The following is a 22,657-nucleotide window of genomic DNA, read 5'->3' as shown; positions in this document are numbered from 1 at the left end:
TACCGCATGTAATCCTGTCTCATTCTATAATATATGGCCGCCTGAATAAACTTGAGTGAAAGTGTTTCCACTGTCTCAATTGCATCAAAAGCTACAAACAAATCATTTAATTCAGTTTCCATTTTGCCGAATAGGCGTGATTGACAATAAGCGAAAGTGACAATATGCGTGACAGTTGTGGTGACAGTGACAACCTGCACGCGCAGTGATCGCCATCGCGGTCGCGGCAGTGTGAAACAACTTCTGCACGCGCAGTGGTCGCCATCGCCATCGCCATCGCTGCACGCGTTGGTTTGTCCGAACCTTAAGTGGCTACGAGTGCAACTCTCTCGTGTGCTACGACGCTCCAGCGCCGTAACGTGTGCTACGAACAGCTACGACTACGACGATCAGGCGTAGTATATGCTACGATGATTTATGAATATTTTCTCACTGAACCTCGGTTTTAATAATGGATTGTATACATATAAATATATTTATTTAACTTGATCTGCTCGATTTCGCACGCGTGAAAATAGGTACCTAAGAATACTTTTCCCATTTTTGCAACATTTTAAATTTTCGCTCCACTTATATTGGTTGTTGCGTGATGTTTTATAGCCATAGCCCTTTCCGATAAATGGACTATTCCACACAAAAATATTTTTTCAATTCAAACCAGCAGAACCAGTTGGTGCTTCAGTTTAAATCAGATGTGGCGTTACGTACGCGCGGCCCGCAGCTTGCTAGCGGAGCGCCGACAAGGGCGGCTCACTGCAGCTGGCAGACACCTATAATTCAAATGCCTCTAATTGTTATTCACTGCCGTCACACTACTCGTGCCACTCGTAAATGTTGCAACTCATTTGTTTTAATTCATTATTTACATTATTAATCGCTCACATGAAAATCTCACCCAGAATAACATTATTCAGGGACCCTAGTGATTAATTGACAGATTTATATTTTATTCCATGCTTTATAATGTTAATGTGACACAAAGGGACAACTTATCCCACCATAAAACGCCGACATCACATTCTTTGAGAAGTTCACAAAATACCACGATCTTCCACAAACTTTATTGAATGCACTTAGCCGTTTAATAAGTCATAACCGCGAAAGGGATGACCATAAAAAAGTACGAGCGCAGGTACGCGTGACACCGTAAGCTGCCATAAACACCAGTCGACTTCAGTAAAGTGGGGTTTACGCGCCCGCAGCTCATCTTCGCCACCTTAAGCCGTCGCGATAAGGGCCATTTCCGTGCAAACATGTATACTTTTAGGCTAAGTAGTTAAGTTATTACGGAAAGACAAAGCAAAAGCGCCGATCGCAAGAAGCTCCCTAAAGTGTTTCTTATTCATAGAATTTTGGGAGTCCCCGGACTACTCCACTCGCTATCATACAGTACACGCTCTAACGTCGCCCGACGAAACGTCGCTCTTATTGCTGGAGCGTAGGAGTCAGCAACGAGGCTTTTCGCTGTAAGCGGCGAACTTCAAAAGCAATTGAGAATGTTACTAGGTATGCAAAATCACTTGAAACCTATGTTACAGTTAAGCTTTTACATTTACAAATACATTAGTTTTTATTTCATTCAAAAATACCCAGTAGTTATGATTTTATAGGCATTCAAAGTTCGCTTAGATATCGAGTCCCGCCGACGGTCACGTGACCCCGCGTGACGTACATTCACAGCGTCCGCTCACTAGAAAACGGATATAAACATACTTAAATATTTTTTTTTTGTAAATACAAACTTATTATACATATTAACATCCAGACCCATCACAGAAATTAAAATTGAACCAAATCCAAACTTGATGCGATTGTGTCGTTTTATTGCGAATTACCTTCCAGCTCCATCATTAGACCCCGATTACTATATAGAATTAAAATACTCATCAATACAAAATGAACGAGCCCAAACTCGATGCATTTAAGTCGTTTTATTATAGAGTTCCTATGGCCACCTTCCAGTCTTCTTATAATTATTTTGAATTGAGAAAGCGAAATACGTTGGTCACACGATTTTAGGTACCTAAAATTTTGAGTAATAATACAAGATTGCCGTTAAACCGAACACCAGGAACCAATCACAGTGTTCTATTCGGTTAACGTCAGTCACGCTTCGACCATTGGGGAGGTGAGATAGGTCGATCGTCGCTCCGCGAAAAAAATACGTAGCTTTTTGTGATTGTCCATAGACATACCGTCGCTTGCTTGAACAATATTTTCTACCTCTAAAATTTAAACAATTTAATTGAAACTTTGCCATTGAAAACTTAACATGTTAGACTTATTTGTGTAGTATTCGACTTGAACCGTTAAATTCAAATTTAAGGATAATTCATAAAAAACTAAAATTTTCGTCACCTTCGTGGCATCACCTTCGTGGTGTTTTATACACGAAGGTGATTTTAGGCCACGAAAGTGATTTCTTGCTTTGGTTTATTTTAAAATATAGTGACTGGTGTTTATGTTTTTACAATATTTTAATAACTAATAAATTATACGTGGTAAAGTAGAGATCAGTACATCAATAAATAAATAAGGGCCTCGTATTTTTGTTGTCTGTCTGTATGACTGTATGTATGTCTGTATATGTGACTGTGTATCTTTTTGTAAGATAAATTTAATCTGAAGTTTGAGTTAAAAGTTGTACAGCAAAAATACGAAGCCATCTGGCCTAAATAAAAAATATATTTTTGCTGAGGGACTGATAAAATAATCAGTTAGAGTTCTTTTTATTTAGGTACTGATAATCCGTTTTTTGCTTCTTTAGCATTTCAGAATGCCACCAGTGTCACCCTTAAAACCAATTGCGTAGAATCTTGTAACTTAGTAGGTGACCTAATCGGTAAAATTTTATCTTGTATTTAAGTAGGTACCTATTTATATTATGTTATTGCTATTTATCTATGAAAATAAGACAAAATATATGTTTTATAAGAGTCATTTACAGTAGTAAAGTTTGAAAAAATTATTGCTGTGAAGTACAGAATCACTTTCGTGGCATCAAAAAATTCAAAACGTTAAATCTTCCAAACGAGACTCACTATTTTACTGATTTACTGAGAATACAATCTTCACATCAAGCGCTACAATTTTTGTTTACAAAAAGTTGAAATAAGTTAGAAATAAAATTCGCCACGAAGGTGACGATGAGAACCGTGACGATGAGAAATAGCCATATCAATACCAGAGATTCTGAAAATAAGCTTTCGATAACCCAATTTTGAAATTTCAAATGTCATGCAGCGATCGCGTAATTAAGGCAGCCTATGGTGCAGCGTGTCACGTGACAAATAACCGTCAGAGCTGCAGTGTGCGGCCGATAGCGCCGGTCCACGGAGACCCGCGTGGCAATATATGCCTCGGGGACACGTCCGTGGCAGATCCGCAGCTGTCACATACTTGTGTTCATTTGCTAGTGGAAAAGGGCTAGCAAGGACCTATGACTGAGTTTTACATAGAGCTGGACGTTTGAGTGGCGTACCATTATTCATAATGTTTAACTATCCATTCGTCAAGGAACAAATAATAATTTGAACAGGTATTTGATTTCATCTCCTCAAACTTACTCCGGTTTTCTCAACTAAAATACTCGTGTACTGAAAACTAAATCAAATATCGAAGATCAATTTAGTTAACTGAATTGAATTTCTGAAAGATTTCCAATGTTGACTTAAAAATTAACTTTGCGAATGGAACTAATAGTTAATATTGGCGGAGGTATCTCGAGAGCGAAATCGCCGGCGAAGTAGCGCGGAACTGCTGAGCGAGCGAGCTCACACGGCGGACGCGGCGATCAAACTTTTAATTGCACCGAGAACAGGAAAGAGGGACTTGTTCTAAATCTTTTGAGTCGCTCCGACAATTGCGGAACTCGGTCCGGATTAGTCCGTGTGTGAAATGGACTGTGAATTAATTAACGTGATAACGAAATTTTTACCTTCGATTTCTATTTTCACACATAAGAATGTTGCGTAGGTTAAATTGAAGGCATCCAGAAATGACACGCACTTGGCCGGTTTTTTACCAATGTTTATGAATGAATAAATTTGATTTGAAGAGTTTCTAACTTTTAATGAAACCAACTGAAAAGGTAGTAATTTTTTCTCAAGGAAAGCAAATTATAAACTAATTTGAACGACAGAAACGAAGATTCTTTGAACAGCGGGGCGCAGTCGAGCTCGACTCTTGTTGCAATATAAATAAGCTGACTGCATCGGGTGTCCCCGCGCAGTGTGGCCGCGCGCAGTGCGTCCGCTCCCGACACTTTGCACCAAACAAGGACACCTAGACGCCGCGTATAAAGAAATATGTAACATATACCCATTATATGGCGCCCAGCATTAAGAGATGTATTAGTAATATTTGCAGTGCACAAATAAGTAAAATTCTTGTTAACCCTTCTAGACAAGTTAAACATATTTACAACTCTATAATACAATATAATATAATATAATGTATGAACTGTATTATGTATGTGACTTTGTTGGTGTACCTAATAAATAAATAAATAAACTCTATCTTGGTTGGAATCAAACTACAGACTCTCGAATCAGCATCGCGGCAGTCCAACACCAACACCATTCGGCTAAATTAATTATGTATAATTCCCTAGTATAGCGGGGCAGCTCTTTTAGTTTCGTTACTGATGTGGCGCAACTGCCAACGATTTGGATAAGTTTAATTTACTTTAATTTATACAATATGGGCTTTCTGCGCGTAACTACTGTATGTCCGCCATACCAAGCTCGGCCTTCGCAATGCACTCCCCGAATTTAAAATTGGCAGAGAAAATTGCTTATAGCAGTTTATATTCAATGCATGATCATATAAAATTTAAACTGGGTATACTTATATTTAACTTTAAAATTGTATCAGTGCAAATATTGTTTTCCTAGGCATATACTTTCCTTTTTTAGCAACGTGGGTGTTTGACTAACGTGGGTCAAAAGATCCCTGAGTCACGGATGGACGATAGGAGTTTAGAAGATACATAATGTACCTACGTAAAGTAATTGCAAAGGATTTCACACTGGAAAAGCGTAATACTGTGAAATAAATATTACAGTACCGGAGAGAAAATGAAGGCGTAAGATTGTATTTAAAGTTATGTTTTAATTAAGCGCTAAGTCGCGCCGAGCTGGCTCGCGAGCGCATGCCCGAGCGTTACATTTTGTTTTTACGTAATACATTTGCTACTTATTTGCACCGCGTTAAACAGTACACCTAACGCGATGAAAAGAAGACTGTAAATTGAAACAATCCAGGGCAAAGTTTCTGGAAAAATATTGGTCAGCTAGTGTCAAAGCGAATAAGATACTTTTGAGTTCATTGTCACCTCGACGTGTGAAGGCTAGCGCAGCTCACTACATTAGTACTGAATGTGTCCAGAAAGAGAATCTCCGCAAACACGATCTGAAAGCAAACCGCTCACACCGGCTATAGAGTTTCTCTTTTTACGTTTGAGTGCGTTCTAAAACGGATGTTATTGCGAGGTCTAAGCTTATGTCGAGTAGTTGTAGAGGCTCCATTCTGCAAGGCGATGGCTATACGATCAGCTGTCTTATATGAATCTCGTCTCACTCACTCCCAGTGGATGTCGGTACGAGTAAGAGTGAAGTATGGAACCTCTATTTCTATAATATTGTGCGGAATAGCCCCCAAGCCGCTGGCAGCGTCGTTAACGAGCCGGCGCTACTGTCGCGCTAATCCTGCCGCGCGCTAAGCCGCGCTGCACCTCCTGCTTTGTGCGGCGCTACAGCGAGCGAACAGCGCAGATTACCTAGCTAGAGTTCTCGGATAAACACGACTATGAAGATAGCACAGTATTACGAGTATAGTAAGTTGTGCTTTTGTGCACAGGGTATTTTTAATTACAAATGTGTTTTGGCTGAGTCTTCTGATAATGATAATGATTTGAACAAAAAGTGCACCGAGATTGTTTTCGGCCATGGATCAGCAACTCAAAACTTGTGTTATAGTTTTGTCTTGCCAATGTCTGTCTATCTAGTGTATTCCTCTCCGGAACAAGTAAGATTGTTGAAACACAAAGCTTTAAAATTTAATAAAACCTATTTGGTGATCCCTTTAATAAAAAAAAAATCATCTAATAATGAATTAAAGAAACAGCCGCGCAATGTAAATTATCCTGCTTTCGCCTCCGAGATTTATTTTACCATGTAGTACCCCTGTACAACAAGCCAATCCGCACACAATATTCAGCGCAGTAGTAGTAAAAAACAAAAGAGCGGGCAACCCCACCCCTACCACGCTGTGGGCTCGGTGTCCGAGCGGTCTCATTCCTTTGTGCGCACGCGCAACGACCGCACGCAGTATAAGAAAAATGCTTAAGTGACGTCACCAGGACGTTTTTACCGACAAAAAACGTAATTATTTTAAGTTGTGCAGTGTAGTGACGAGAATTAGACCCAACACAAGGTTGGTTGTAACAACTATTTTGTGCAAGTGCTCGTACATTTTTATTATAAGCGTTGTGACACGACGCGTAACTTTGACCCATTTTTAGCTCCAAGTTAACGCGCGATGTTAACCAGTAGCCATTTTTTTGCTCCGAGGTAATGCGAGATGTTACCCAGTAGCCATTCTTTTGCTCCGAGGTAATGCGAGATGTTACCCAGTAGCCATTTTTTTTGAATGATCAAACGAACTTGCCAAGTGAAGTTCGATCTAAATTGTCCTGTTTTCGCCGAAGAGATTTAAGGTCCCTCCCAACCCGAAGATTTCTATATCTTCTTCCCTGGAGTTAAACGTCAATGTCATCTCTTCTCTAAATATAATGAGACCGCTCGGACACCGAGCCCACAGCGTGGTAGGGGTGGGGTTGCCCGCTCTTTTGTTTTTTACTACTACTGCGCTGAATATTGTGTGCGGATTGGCTTGTTGTACAGGGGTACTACATGGTAAAATAAATCTCTTCGGCGAAAACAGGACAATTTAGATCGAACTTCACTTGGCAAGTTCGTTTGATCATTCAATAATTTCAGACGCTCGCTCTGCCATGATTTAGAGCTCGAATATTAAGTAGTATTTGAATCCGTATTATAATTCGGTGGTATTTCGTGGCCGCTTAAAAGTATTCTGTTTCGTCGGAACGGCGACGGTTGGCCGCGCGCCAGCTATCGCTTGTTTTAAACAGATTCTGTGCGCGGATTAAGGTGAATATTTCTTTATTCGGGCCTCGAGCGAGCGGGCGAGGGCGGGCGCTGGCGGCGCTCCAGCGCCCGCGCCGCTTAAACAAATTTACTCGCCGGCTTTAGGCGGCCTCTAAATAAGCGGAGCGATGCAGGCGGAGCGAGCGGCGTGCCTATTACCGTAGTCTGGAACGGCCTGCGCCAATGATCCGGAAACTTTGTATCGGCCGGAGGCGCTCTAATGCAGCGGCGCCGCACACCCAAGCACTCTATGTTTCATTCTGTGTGTGGTCGTTAACATTTAGTTTTAGCATAATTGCAATAAATAGGAGAGTAATGTAGGAGACATGTGCCAGTAATGGCAACATTGAATGATACATGAAGCATAAATTACTAAATTGATATTGATTGAAATCTGAAATAACGAGAATTCGATTACTTTTGTAAGCTTTAAGATGAGCGTTTTGATTGTGTACCCAGCCAAAGACCAAGAATGATTGTCTTTGAACGATGTGCTTTGAATTAAATTAATTGTTTTCTAAGCAATAGGTACATACGAGCTCTACTGTGCAACTTGAGCGTCAAAGCCTAACATTCAGTACTTTCCCGCTAGTGTTGTACTCTGAGACATTGAAACGTGGCAGTGAAGACGTTCGCGCCCGACGCCGCCATGCGCCGCAGGACTGCAGGCGCTCAAGCGATATTCATCTCCGCAGCTTCCCGCTCACAACTGTACCCGCTCTAGCGCGTTTCAGGACCTACTGCAATATCAATATTATTTAAGTACTTAACGTAAAAACTTTCATATTCAATTTCATTGCACAGGCATCTGTCATAAATCGATCTGACTTGCTCGATAAAGCACGATGCAAATTCAATCCTCCGTGTTCCTTAAAAAATTTACAAATAATCAGGAAGTAAATTAACTTTTTTGTACATAACTGTTTTTTATTACAAGCTTTTATTTGTGCACTAAGTTACTTTGATACAATAGAAAGATAAAAGTCAGCATCTATTTTGATGATGGTGAAATTATCTGTTTCGCATGCACTGTGTGGTCATTAGAACTCTGCGGCAACATGACTAGAGGGCGGCTGCCATTTTCACCTCCATTGCATGACTATAACATGAACTATACTCGTAATGTCGTAACGTGCTCTCATCTGAAAGTTCTATTATATTAAAATTATTTCTATTACTCGTATACCTACTACTCATACTTACTCTTATTTATTTATTGTGTTTTGTACCTAAACCAATAATTTAAAAAATAAAACTGTTTTGTAACGCAGACTATCAAAGCAGCTCGTGTGCTACAACTTTCAAACTTGCCCGCTTCGAGTTAGATTCTATATTCAAAGTTGTAAAATATCGGAGTGAGCGGGCCGGCCGGGCCGCGCGGGCCCGTCTCGGAATTGTTCTGACATGTCGCCGACTTTGGCGTCGGAGCTGTTCGAAAGAACAACTTCCGTGAAAGATCCCGACCTTACAGTTGAGCTACGAAGTAGGTATTCTCAGCTCAGATGACAAACAAAACTATTTACCTACTTAATTTACATGCTAGAGTACCTATGTTGTAAAGTTACGGTCTACTAAGGATATTAATTTAATGTGTCAATTTTTCCGAATTCATAAACTACAGCCAAAAGTTATAACTTATGAATAAAAAGAGTAAAAAACCATTAAAAATGTGATCCATATTAACGGGAGCTTTTAAAGCACGAAGATGCTTTAATTCATCATCATCATCATCATCATTTTAGCCATAGGACGTCCTCTGCTGAACATAGGTCTCCCCCAATGATTTCCACAATGGCCGGTTGGTGGCAGCCTGCATCCATGCTTTAATATTGTGGGTTGCTTACAGGAATTACTACGTTTCCTGGGTCAAAAGTAACGAATAAGTCGAATAATAAGCTTGCAACACAAGTACGTGTTTCTCAGAAGTTTGCTGTAAATTGTAATGTAGTGTTTAGCGTGTTGCCTGCGCGAAGCAGCAGCCGTGAGCCGCGCGAGCGTGCATCCGAAGGGCATTAGCGTGGGAGCGCGCAGCTGTGGCGGCGCACTCACGCCACCCGCGCGTTACGCCACCTGCACCGACACCTCCCATGAGTGCAGCTCATTAAGAGAATAAACACACCTCTAGTTTAATAGAAGCCGAATATGTAGTGATTACATTTTGTCCATTATGTGTCACACATAATGACGATTGTGTCAGCTTTACGAATTGATGACTGGTGCAATAGATTAGGGATGTTATGGATAATGTAGTTTCGGTTATGGATACGGTTACGGATATATGAATAATATTATACCAGTTTCTGTTACGGTTACGGATATTTTTTTTTTCGGATATCCGAAAGTTTCGGTTACGGTTACAGATATCCATAACATCCCTGCAATAGATTCCGTAGGGTTTTTTTTACGTAATATCCGTTTCTTGCAATTTGCATATGTAATTATATCCTTGTTACATTTTCTTCCTAATTATAAAGCAAGCGGCTTACCTCATAAGTATGATCACGATAAAGCCCATATTGGCCAGTTTTACATTTAAAGGTACTAAAGTGTGTTACAGAGCTGACGAAGCTTATTGGCTAGAAGTAGTTGTAGAAGCCACCCGACGAAATAACTTCACTCCTCGGGCGCTGCACCGGCGGCGACAGCAAAGGAACATGGAAATCGCTTCCCTTATCATTTCCTCTATTTTATACCGGAACAGATATAAATGCTCCACTTCGGAATGCGAAATGCTCAGAGAGGATGATGCCAGGCTTTCATTTGGCAGCAACTTCAAATACGACGAAATGAAAGTAAGCCTACACCTAATAGATTCTTTGCATCAGCCATGCATATGTTCCAAATGCTTCACGCAAGCTTTTCATTATTATCATCATTAAATACAGACTCGTTGATTTTTAAATGAATTTAGTACCCAAATGAATTGTTAGGTATTAAACAAATGACGACTGCCTTTTTAGTTAGTTCAACTATTGGCTGGTCCGCAATTGAACCCTGGCTGGTAGTCATAGATCAATGTCCGCGCGAACTTTAACGCGGAGTGACAGCGCCACCAGCCGCAGCCTCAGACCGCCTTCCCTCCGAGCTCGTGTGTGCGCGGCGGAAATTTTTAGTTATTCATTACATTCATCAACTGGATTTACGTCGTTGTGACGTTTTCTGTTCTACATAAATCACGTATTCGTTATAGCATTCACTTACCTATGTACGTACATACCTACCCAAAGACACGATATTTATTTATACAAATCCGTCTCCACTTCGTTGGTTGCGGTTATAATAAACCCTAATCCTCCAAACCTCTAGTCATTCTTTACTTTATTATAAAATAGGTAAATAGCTCTTTTTAAACTTACAATTAATTGTGTTTCAGGCCGTCATAAATAACTAAAATTAAAGATCTGTTAAAAGTCAGAATTTAAATTAATTTGGAGCATTTGTGGGTCGCTATAAAGGCCTAATTCGCAGCTGCTCCGAGCGCGTGCGTAATTATGTCTTGTTTTGTCTTTTAATTAATTTTTGTGGACGACAGCTCCGCTAGTGCCGGGGATAATTACAGGCTGCGCCTTTGCGAGACGTTCAATTAGCAAAAAACACGGCTGACCCACCTTTTGTTCGTGGAAGCTTTCATTCCAGGGAACTAGTTATTTTTAAATTGAAATTGCGCTGGCGTCCAGGTCCAAGAGTACCTAGACGGGTGTTGCGCCGCGCTAATTGCACTCATCAAGCACTCGTGACAGCGAGAACGCATCGCAAGCGGCGGAATGCTAACTAACTAAATATTGATAAGTACAAAGGCGTTGTCGGTGTGGAAACGTGCCCTCACATTTGGAAGCGCTCGAAGCGCTTTTCTTAACTTGCTCTTCTATATTTGGGTATATGAAAATGACATAAGTTCTCGTATGTAGGTACTTATAGATTGTATTTTTCATTATACAGAATTTGATTTGTAGGTATACCAAATTAATCATGATTTCCGTTCTTTTACAAATAACCTAAATATGTACCTATTTTCTTAGTAGAAAGTGTACCATACTATAATTATTAGAAACTGAAGGCCAACGATTTAGGTTTTTATTTTATTTTTAAACACACTTCGTATAAAAGTAGGTACATTTATAATCTGAAAAGAGCTATGGATTTCGTAATTCAATAAAATATGTTTTTTTGTTGCAGGAAACATTTCCGGTCAATAAGGTAAGTTAATTTTTTTTTATATTCCCTCCAGATGTAGACAATCCACAAGATTTACAAGAAACCATATCTGGTATTATACCTACTTACTCTCTGTATGATCAATTTGTGGAGCTTAATTCCAATTCGGGCATCAAAGCTTTCGACAGTGCAATTCCTTAGCTTTAGCGCCTGAGTGCTGATTATAATGCGGCGTGTAAACTGCTGCGCTATTGACGCTATTGTGCCGGCACACANAACCAGGAACCTATCAACGTGAACAACAACATAATTGATTATGTAGACGAATACATCTATCTCGGTCAAACAATCTCGCCAATGGATCTTACATCTAAGGAAATCAACAGGCGAATAGGTAATGCATGGAAACAATACTGGAGTTTAAAAGAAGTGATGAAAAACCCTGTAATGAGCATGACTGTCAAACGAAAACTTTTCGATACTTGTGTACTGCCTGTCCTTACATATGGCTGCCAAACCTGGGCGCTGAATAAAACTCATATCCATAAACTTGAAACATGCCAAAACGCAATGGAACGAAGCATGATGGGGAAAAGACTTTCTGATAGAGTAAGAACCACCACCATAAAGAATTGTACAAGAACAAAAGATGTAACAGTAACTATCAGAAAGTTGAAATGGAGATGGACAGGACACACAATTAGAGGAAAAGAGAAATGGTCTAAATCTACAATGAACTGGTTCACAAGGCATTTTAAGCGAAAACGGGGAAGGCCACCAAGAAGATGGGTAGATGAAATAAAGGCCACAGCTGGAGGTGGATGGGCAACAGTTGCAGGAGATAGAGGAGAGTGGAAACAGTTGGAGGAGGCCTTTGCCAAAAAAGGCACACAGACAAGTGTCAATTAGAATAATATTAAACTCAATCAATTTTAAACTCTGTATGTCTGAATAAAGGCTTATATTATTATTATATTATATATTATTAATTTCTTCCATACAAAAAATATCTACATATTTTTTTTTACTACGAAATAGACGTCGTAGGATTGTAATATTTTTTTGCCTTATTAGTTATCATAGCAGTAACCATCAAAAAAAATTTCGTTCTTCTAGCATCAATGTCCATGTTTTATTAAATCGGGACCACCGTGCGGCAGCATGAATGGGCTGCGCTAGCGCTGCCCTCGCGATCCGTCATCACGCGCGCCGGCTCCGGCCGCCCGCGCCAATGAGCTCGTTAGTAAATCCATTGCAGTGTATGATAGAAGCAGGACCAGTAGAATCGCTTAGCTAAGATTCGCTAAAATACCTATATTCCAGTCAACTGAATACCTATGATTTCCGACCACAACTTGTAAAGTAATATTTTTTTGAAATGAGTTTTCCGTACAAGAATGTATCGGATTACCGGTCACCTTGTGTGCTGTTTGCATCGAACGTTTTTTTTTCTTGCGTTTTTAACATTTTAACATTAAGCAAACGCTGCTTATTTTTTTCTGCTTTACACATCACATTGAAGGCGGAGAGATTTTAATCAGGTGAGTACATCAAGACTACTGCATTAATGTCCTTTGGCGGCGAGTTGACCGCATTGAGCAACTCGTGTACGTTGCATAATATGGACGAATATTTACTAACATTAACCACAATGTTGTCCTTAGTACCTTTAGGAAAAGTAATTTTTTCACTAAAATGAAATATAATTATAAAATTTCAAAGCCATTACACAATATCACCGTTGTAAATTACGTACCGATAAAACAAAAGAAAATGATAACGCTGCCCTCAACATTTTTATCGGGGTCCCGAGGGATGGAGATATGCAAAAAATGGACCAAAAACATTCCGCCAACATCGCGGACAAGGGAACGTCTCCGAGCCAACATTTACATGAGCCGAAAATACATCGTCCTTTCGAGACAATCGCTCTTCGTAAGACTGCGAATCCTGATTGCAGACTTTGATATCTTCTCTGTCGTATAGTATTTTGCTCTTATTAAGATTGCGAATATACCTACCTAATATTGTCATCATTTTTCTTTGAGGCCTTATCTCTAACGTACCTAATCATTATTATAAATGGAAACATTACAATCTTTAAAGTTATGCCACCTATGTTAATTAACCTGCTTAAATATAGAAATTATGTTCGTAGCATCCTAGATATATACTACATGACATATTAGATACACTTGTTAAAAGTTTGTTATTTTACCTCAATCAAACTGAGTCTCCGTTTAATCTAAATCTCACTTAATGGTAATGATTATGCAGCCTGGAATGGAGAATCGAATCGGATACGCTTAAAAGAATCAGTTTTACTCTAGTAGATAACAAGACTTAATATTGTACTAAGTTGTTGTGTTAAATATATTGTTATTATTTGTATGTAAATAAATAAATAGTCATAAAATAAGATGGGATTCCATTACGCTACATTCCGTATAATCTATCTTCTACACATGCTTTGTCCTGAATGACTGACTTCGCACAGTCTAAACTGTTGATCGAAGAATTCTGAAACTTTGAGGGTATCTATATGGTATGTTATTTGTTATGGCGTAGGCATCGGATAAGAAGGGATTTTCAGAAACACCCCAAAAGAGAAAAGATTTGAATAGGCTTCGGAACCGCAGGACCGATTTCGAAATTCTTTCACCATTAGAATTCTACATTATTTCTTATGAAAAGCGATACGAAGTTTTCCGGCCAGTTAGCATGTATAAGCAGATTGGATTTGCGTCGTTTGTGTCAAAATCGTGCGTGGTGTAGCATAGAGTCCGGAAAATTGTAATAGAGTGAAAGTTTGGGCGTTGAATGCCACTGGGCTGTCGCGCTCGCCGGAGCGCGGCGCCGGACGGAGCCGCGCGGTCACAGCGCGCATTTAACTTGCTCTTTGGCTCGTTTGGGCGCGAACGGTGGCGAATGGCTTATGAAATGGATTTCCACACAAACTTCGTTACAGCCGGCTGCGAATGGCTTGGGGTGCCCATCGTTTATCATTTTAACGGGACCTACAAATTAGGATAGAAATATCGTATCGTATCGTTTAACCCAACGAATAATTAACTTATAGTCCGGTATAATTAGACATGAACTCTGCAATAATTCGTATACAGCTGAATATTGGTATGAATGTTCGGAGCACTATCTATATCTATATCTATATATATAAAAGAAAGTCGTGTTAGTTACTTCGCTTATAACTCAAGAACGGCTGAACCGATTTAGCTGAAAATTGTCAGGGAGGTAGTTTAGAGCCAGGAGAAGGACATAGGATACTTTTTATCCCGTTCGAAATAAAAAAAAAGTCTGCTTATTTATTGCCATNTTAGTTACTTCGCTTATAACTCAAGAACGGCTGAACCGATTTAGCTGAAAATTGTCAGGGAGGTAGTTTAGAGCCAGGAGAAGGACATAGGATACTTTTTATCCCGTTCGAAATTTTAAAACAAGTCTGCTTATTTATTGCCATTAAGGTGGAACAAAGTTCGCCGGGTCAGCTAGTTACAAATGAAAAGTACCTATTGATTAATTAAATTGATCACTATTAGATTAAATACAATATAATATACCTACTCATAAATAATTTATACATCTATGTATGTTCTGTTATAAGATTTCTGAATCTTGTGTACCTATAGTGCTCACCCAACTTGATGGTTTCCACTTAAGACCAGCCTCGTGGCAAGGTTTTTTTGGTTCTATTTTAAGCTAAACTTAACTTAAACATAAATATTTTTATGTAATTGTTATAATGGACCCAAATAAAAGATTATGCTATTCTTATTTTATACGATAGGATTCACTACAATACATGATTGGGTTTTTATTAACTAATCAACATCTGTCTTCATTTATTTATTGACTTTTATATACGTTATAATATTTGCACACATAATAGAGTTGTCATGTCGCTATCACTCCCGCAATATAACTAGATGGATTGGTGTCCCTAAGCAGCATAAACAGTTTGACGAGTTATCCGCCGCCGGCAAGTAATCCACAGTTGGTTCGTTAATGATTCACAACATAAACCTGCGCGGCGCAGCGCTTAATGGCACCAATTCCCACGGAAACTCATTTGCAAGTTTACAACTCCTTTATCATATTTGGAACAACTAATGATTTAACGACAGGTCTAAACATTGGGCTAGGTGAGTCACCGTTCTTTGTAGATTATTCTCCCCATTGTTAATTTTGTCATTTACCTCTGGTCAATTAGAGAAGGTCTTGCTTCTGCAGTGGAGATTTTATTGATAAAGAATGTTATGTTGAACTAATAAAATTGTAAACGAGGCAGTTGTATTTTTATTGCTAACGTAAATATGAAAGTGAACCCATAATGTCGTTTACAGGATGCTGACATACGAATTGATATTTATAACATATTCATTGAAAAATTGTAGCTCGATTGTCAGTAGCCTTAGGTACTGTCAACCCTTACCAATGTGACCTTAATAAAATAATTAATAGTCATGTCGATCAGAACATGTACCTGCTACGAAAACCATATTACTTTTAATTGGATACTAAAACAACAAATAATCATGCAATAGGTACTTTACCTCAAAACACAGTAAGTAAATATATTTGTTTTTCAGGGATTTTAATTGTTACTTATTCCGAATAATAAATTTTTAGTTGCAAAAACATGTTCGTTTCATAAAATTTAGCCCGCCGCTCTGGCACGGGCGGGCGCGGCGAGCGCAGCGGGCGGGCGTGGACACTCGTCGTTTAATTGCCAATAACTTTATTAGCTTTACTAGCCGTTACCCCCGTAACTTCGGTGTTTTATTAATTTCCTACTTTATCCGCCTTCCTTGCTTTTAATTCTTGTATTAAACTTCTAGCCCTAGTTTAAATAAATTAGCAAGGAAGGTCACTTTGCGCATTTAATCTTTTATACCTATTATATTGTTCTTGTTCTCACTAAGCTCTGAAGTAGGTTTCATTTCGTGGAAATTGACTTTAACCATATTAGTTTTATTGGAAATCTTATTTACGTATTATTTCATATTTCAACTTCACTAAGAAAGCAGATCCTTTTATTGCGTTCTTAAAATAGGTACGCTACAACTTAAAAGATAATCCGATTGCTAACTATTAACAAAATAACAATATCATAACACTAATGTACTATGTTTATGATATTTTGTCCGTTCACGAACAAGACAACAGCAATGTAATGTGACTTGTTTGTTTCTAGTTGTAGTTAGTCGTGCCACCTAAGCATTAAAGTTTTCAAAGTGGATTTCATATTCCTATTATGCTTACAAAGCTCAAAGCTGAACCTTTATTTTAATGGATATATCGTGGAACTATGTCAAAGGACAACATAGTCCATTAATGGAACAATCAGAACAAGTTGCAACATGGTCCCGGAGGAAGGCTCGCCGCGCGGCACTCATGTCTGCGCGAAGTTCGTAACGAGCGCGGTCACGGGCGCGCCCCGCGGTGCACTGGCGGGTACCACTTTCTAAAGAGCACTTGTTCATCAAAACGTTATTGTTATGTCATTTATATTTCATGCAAAATAAATTATTGATTTGATTTGATTGATTTTAAATACATATGAAATATTGAAGTAAACTAATAACCAACAAATTGCAGAGTGCACTATTGTATTAGTGATCGGAATCAAAATCATAGCAATATTATTTAGCATTAGAGTCTAACACAAGAATCTAAATCCTCCACATAACACAAGAATCTAAAAGAAAATTCAATTAATTTTATTGAATGTGAGTCACACTACATTATTTCCTATACAGTCCGGTAATCAGTTTTTGCTTGATATGGCTATCGCTGAATAAGAGGACAAACGGACGAGTGCGGACACACGCGGGCGTGTGCGGGCGAGCGCTGCAATCGCCTTCAAATTGACAAAGGCGCTGCAATTGCGCCTCCAGCGGGCGGACCGCGCCGAAACACAATTACGAGTCCGTCTGCCGCGCAGGGCTGCTGATGAATCCCGGACAAAAACAAAACATGCGCCCCTGAATGACATTCCGGAAAGCGACTTGTAGAGGGAATGTTTTCCCGCATTTTTCAATTATTTTTCAAATGGTTTATCGGGGTTCGTTTCACAGGTTAGTTCTGCAACTGTGTGTAAAACCACAGAATAATAATAAGTACTACGTACAGAAGTTATACTTCGCGAAGGTATTTAAAAAAATGTATGCTCAATGTCATTAACAATATGATGTAATTTAGCCTGTCTCAAGAGTCAAGCACCATTTTGTTGACAAACGTCAGTGATCGGCACTGCGCCGAAGCTATAGGGCTGACTTCGGTAAAATGATGTGACATGAGGTGCCCAACTGCGGAAAATGGCGGAGGAAATACATGAGCATGAATTATCATGAATAATATTACCTACTTATTTACCTCTCAGTGTCTTGACGCAACTTAAAAAAGTACATTCTGTGTTTTTATTATTATTTAGGCAGTTAAATACTGCACAGTATTTAGTACACCATTTTCTTTATTTTCTTCCATCATACACAAGAATACGCGTGCGTGAGTCAATGTTCGCTCGTATGTGAGGCCTTGTCGAATAGTATCCTGTAGGTGGGCCATCGTGCGTGTTTTGTTTTCGATGTAAACTCGCGGAGATGAACAGGCCTGGTAAAACTATTCATTATACAGATATGTAATTATGTGATGTATGTTTGGGGTAATATTATTTTGAGATTTCTTTATATTAGCATGTTACTGTGGACATGAAGATAATCCTATTTCACTTAAAATTATAAATATTAAAATTAAAGTAAGATTAAGCTGTACTTATCCATATTTTTGCATGAAAAATTAATGCCAATAAGACGAACTTAATGTCATTTCCACTACTAATCAATAAGACAATGGGCATGGCAGCCCTGCTCGCAGTCAAGTCTTACGACGTGCGCGTTGGCCTTACTAGTATTCTGCATCTGAGCTCTGCACCACATTTCCACATATTATGGAATCTCTTATGTCAACAGCTTAAAATCGAGGTAAGCTTTGCTATTGCGTGTTATAATCGAATCCCGTTTGCGGGATTATGCAGTACTACTCGATCCTGCAATACTGGATTGCCGTGGGAATGAGCCGGACGTTCGGATAAAGTTTGCTCACAACAGCATTTAGCATTTAATGTAGAAGTAAACTTAAATAAGTTTAAATGTTTGCAGTGAGCGCGGGCCCTAGTCGGGACAATCGCCGCCGTTAGCCGAATCGCTACTGTTAAGCGCTGTTCAGGCTATTCAGTATTGGCTTAAATTTTCCCATATCTATACCTATAATATGATTTTAATCTATGCTCGCTCATGGTTTTATTGTTATAGTCTTATCGATAATTATCGTGAGTCATTACAAACATCCTCGCTTCATAACAAAATGGCACGGATTACAGTGAATTAACTTGTTTGTAGGCGTAATAACAGGCTTCGATATAAAGGGCTCTATCGACTTCGCACTCGTGCCTATAATCATTTGTATCCAATACGGTCTTGTGGGTGCAGCTATACAATAATGCGAGCTAAGCCGCCCGTTGTATTAGCAGGGTTGGCCAAAGCTTTAGTAAAAATAGGTGTTTCTTCAATTATTAATAAGTTACAGTACATTGCATTCTGAATAGGGTTTCTGCTCGAGCTTCGAGAAAACTCGAGAAATTTGGCTTCATTCGAGACGAGAAAAAAATTACCGGAGCTCGAGAATTCTCGAGTTTCGATTTTGAAGCTTTAATATTCTTGAAAGCCTATTATCTTATACAAAAGTAAGGTTTAAATTATTTAATAGGTCAATGTTGCTTTAAGACTGGCCTAGTCATTCCTTTTTTAACTGATTTGATTTGCAAGTAATGATCTCAATCGAAACTAAGTAATAATAATGTTCACCAACGAGTATGAATAATATATTTATTAAGTATGTTTGACTAACTCTGACTGATTTAAAGACTGAAAAACTTGTTAACTAGACAGTTACCTTACCTAACAGACGTTAGGTTAGGTACTCGTGTCTCCTCGTAAAATTTATTCAAGTAAATATCTGTAAGAAATTTATTAAAAAGTGTTTTTTTGTTCATAAAAAAAACTATTTATCGTAATTTTGCTATTTGGACTTGTGTTCTTTAGAAAACAAGTGATTCAATTGTAGCTCCAGATTTTTATTGTTATTTATCCTTAAAGTACACGAGACTTTATGACTTTTGTTATGATTATTAGTAAATATTAATTATGAAAGAAGATTTTATTTTTTGTTTCTTTCCTTACCAAAATAAGTGGTACTAAATTCTAATATTGATTGTTGTGCATAAAAGTAGGTAATATTAGATTTAAAAAACCTGTGTTTTTATTAAATTTCAACCGATTTCAGCATTTTTCATTAAAAGACTCGAGACCCGAGAAAACTCGAGACTTTGGCCTCGAGAATTCTCGAAACTCGAGAAAAAAAATAAGTCGAGAAATCAGAAACCCTAATTCTGAAGCGGCGTATCAAATTGCAACATTTGGAGCCAACCTGTGAGCATTTGTATGCCCAATGTTCACACAGAAAACGGCTTCCTTGTTCGCTTTTATGTTTCAATAAAATATTAAATATCCTTCGGTCTTTTATGGCGCTTACAAACCAGACCATTTGCATTGGTGCCCCGCGAGAGCGCAGGGGGCGGAGGCCGAACTATTTTCTATCAGACGACCGGACCAATTGTGGATTCTGAACCCACAATGATTATTTTTTGCATTTGAATCTAGTTTCGGCGGCGGCGGAGTTCATGGCCCGTGCACGCCGGGCCGCCGGGCCGCCGGGCCGCGGTTGCCAGTCCCCGCCGCCGGTCGCCAGCGACGCCTGAATAATGGAATTGTTTTAGATTGTGTGCAAATTGATGATGCTGAGAGCCACGCTGCGGATGAAACTGTGGTTAGGTAAACATTGTCTGACGAATTAGGTTTCTAGTTGTGAGTTATGTTTGTTACTTTGAAAGTTTTAAGGTCATTTCTTCGTCTTATATATTCTTAGGAAGTATTTTTAAGCCTTTGAAATGTGTTCTGTTTATTACAAAAATTCACATGAATTACGTAGGTACATACTAAATTATCTAGTAAAGAAAAACAAAAAATATTTGGCAAACATAACTTTATTATTACAATGTAAAAATAATGTAATGATAATATAACTGTATTATTACGATAAACTTAATAATTAATGCCAAATGTAACAACGCTGTACGCATACGTAGCTACGATAGCTATCAATGGTATTGGTATCGTAAAATTGCATCATTCCCGTAGCCATTCGTAGTTGCTACGCGCCGTAGCAACGTAGCACTACCTACTAGTCGTTCGGTAGTTGAAGTTAACTACTGCTCGTAGTAGCCGTAGCACTGTCGCCTACATTAAGCGTTAATAGCGTACAAATTAGGTGTAGGACTTGTCTATTTATTTATTAAACGTAAAGTTATTAGTTCAGTTTTGTAAATTAACTTATTAGGTACTGATTAAAACATTTCCTTTTCTAGAACGTATCATAAGGATACATATATTACAGGTAAACATTAGGTAAAATACATTTAGGTACTTTGCCGAGGAAAAAGTAAGAAAAAGTTTAATCTTGTCATCTTCGTTATTGCCTTTGTAAAAATACGTTAATTCCGAAATTGAAAAAAATATAGGATAAGAATTTCAGGGTGAAATGACAAGGGCACAAGGTAGCGACATTAGAAATTGCATTTTCCTGGAAATTTCAATATCAGTGTAACAGCTCATTCGGTGACGATATTGGAGGCGGCGAGCTGTGAAATGCCGGTCCCTTCATTTGCGCGGGGCGCGGGCGGGCGGCCGGTGGTTGGCATACTCTCTTTTTACTTCCTTCTCAGCTGCCGATTCTGCTATTTTTGCATTCAGGTATCGTTGCATTGCTAATATAAAAATATACAGTATTTTGAACATTATATAGTCCTCAAAACTAGGAAAATTAACAAAATGTCTTGAATACTCCTTGAAAAATCAAATGACAGGAATCAAAGGACCTTATTATGTTTGGCTCATTTAATATTACAGCCGCTGGTTATAAATTAACCGTCTCTATTTTGTAGTGAAATTCAAATTCAGGTCCCGGGTTCGGTTCCCACGGGGTATTTTTCTACACAGTTCGGTTAGTGTTTGGGCTTGTTCTAGATCCACATGGCTGCTACCACTATCTTCTAGGTCTATGGCCATAGCAACAATTCTGGGTGAAGCTCGCGTCTATCTTAGGCCAGATCATCGCTTCTCATCAGGTGAGATGCAGTTCAAGAGCTTCCTCGTTGTGAATAAAACATGAAAGTTGGCTATTGGTTTAAGCATGCTATTCGGAACTCGAATTCGAAATGATAGCAGTGCTTACTGTGGAAAGCGCACACGCGCCTCGAAGACTTTCTGCCAGGATATGATAGTATCGCTCGAGCGAGCATAAACTATAACACAGCAGACACGTTAGTCATTCGCGGTCGCGTGCCGCGCGGCGGTTAGAGCCGGCTCAATAAGGCGGCTCGGGCATAAATTACGCGAAATGAAAAGAAACCCTATCGGAAGTGAAATACGGCGGAATAAATTAACGGGCGGATATTGAGGTGTCGCGGGTAATCCGCCGCTTCCGCCGCGGCCGCGCGGGCCCGGTGACGCAATGCTTTCTTTAGTACAACTTCCATTAAAATTATGTAAACAATATCGCTGCTTTGAATAAATATTTCTTGTAAAAACCTTTTCTGTATTCAACTATTTATCCTAGTAGGCAGTAGGTAAACACTATCAAAATTAAATAAAAAGAAATAAAATAGCTTCTTTACCGATTTTTGAGTTAGTTATTTTATTAATAACATTTATTTATTATTATTCATTTTTTAGGGATAGCACACAGCACAATATCAGTGCTTAAGGCTAGTGCGGAAAAAAATCAGCTATACCCTAAGACCCGCGGCAGACGGGGCTATAAACCAGTTTGTAACGGAGATGCGCACGCGCAAATTCTGGAATATCGATTGAACGCAATGTGTGTGAGTGATCACTTATAGGTAACCTGAATGAAATATATCGATATTGTAATGTAAAATTGTTTCTTGATTCATTTGTTTCAAGAGCGCATCGCGCGGCTGCATTGTTATGCGGGCGGCGCCCGAGGGCAGGACGCGGACGCGGCCGGCCGCAAGCATGTTTAACGCGCCTCCAGCTGCAGTGAAAGGCGACACAGCTGCGCTACTCCTGCATCTCCTTCAAGTATTCCTTGATTCGTTCGAACAAAACTATAAAGTTTGCACGGGCACTCAAGTTTATTTGTTTTACCACCTTGTAAAATTATTTACTTACCTACTT

The 22,657-nt window shown here is 39.0% G+C and overlaps 1 protein-coding gene across 1 annotated transcript in view; it reads left to right on the top strand.

Annotated features, from left to right (window-relative positions):
* The window catches only part of LOC114360856 (alpha-1,6-mannosyl-glycoprotein 2-beta-N-acetylglucosaminyltransferase-like), a gene marked incomplete at its 3' end in the record, with an annotated part of 55,745 nt that extends 35,512 nt beyond the window's left edge, over nt 1-20,233 (top strand). The window contains exon 2 of the mRNA XM_028315688.1: nt 20,063-20,233. Coding sequence (XP_028171489.1) covers nt 20,063-20,233 — 171 coding nt within the window. The remainder of the gene's footprint in view (nt 1-20,062) is intronic.
* Nucleotides 20,234-22,657: the final 2,424 nt, after the last annotated feature.

Source organism: Ostrinia furnacalis, unplaced genomic scaffold (genome assembly GCF_004193835.3).
Source record: "Ostrinia furnacalis isolate ACB-3 unplaced genomic scaffold, ASM419383v2 OfSCF5195, whole genome shotgun sequence".
In the NCBI taxonomy this organism is placed as follows: Eukaryota; Metazoa; Arthropoda; class Insecta; order Lepidoptera; family Crambidae; genus Ostrinia; species Ostrinia furnacalis.
This window is presented reverse-complemented; position numbering and strand designations above follow the sequence as displayed.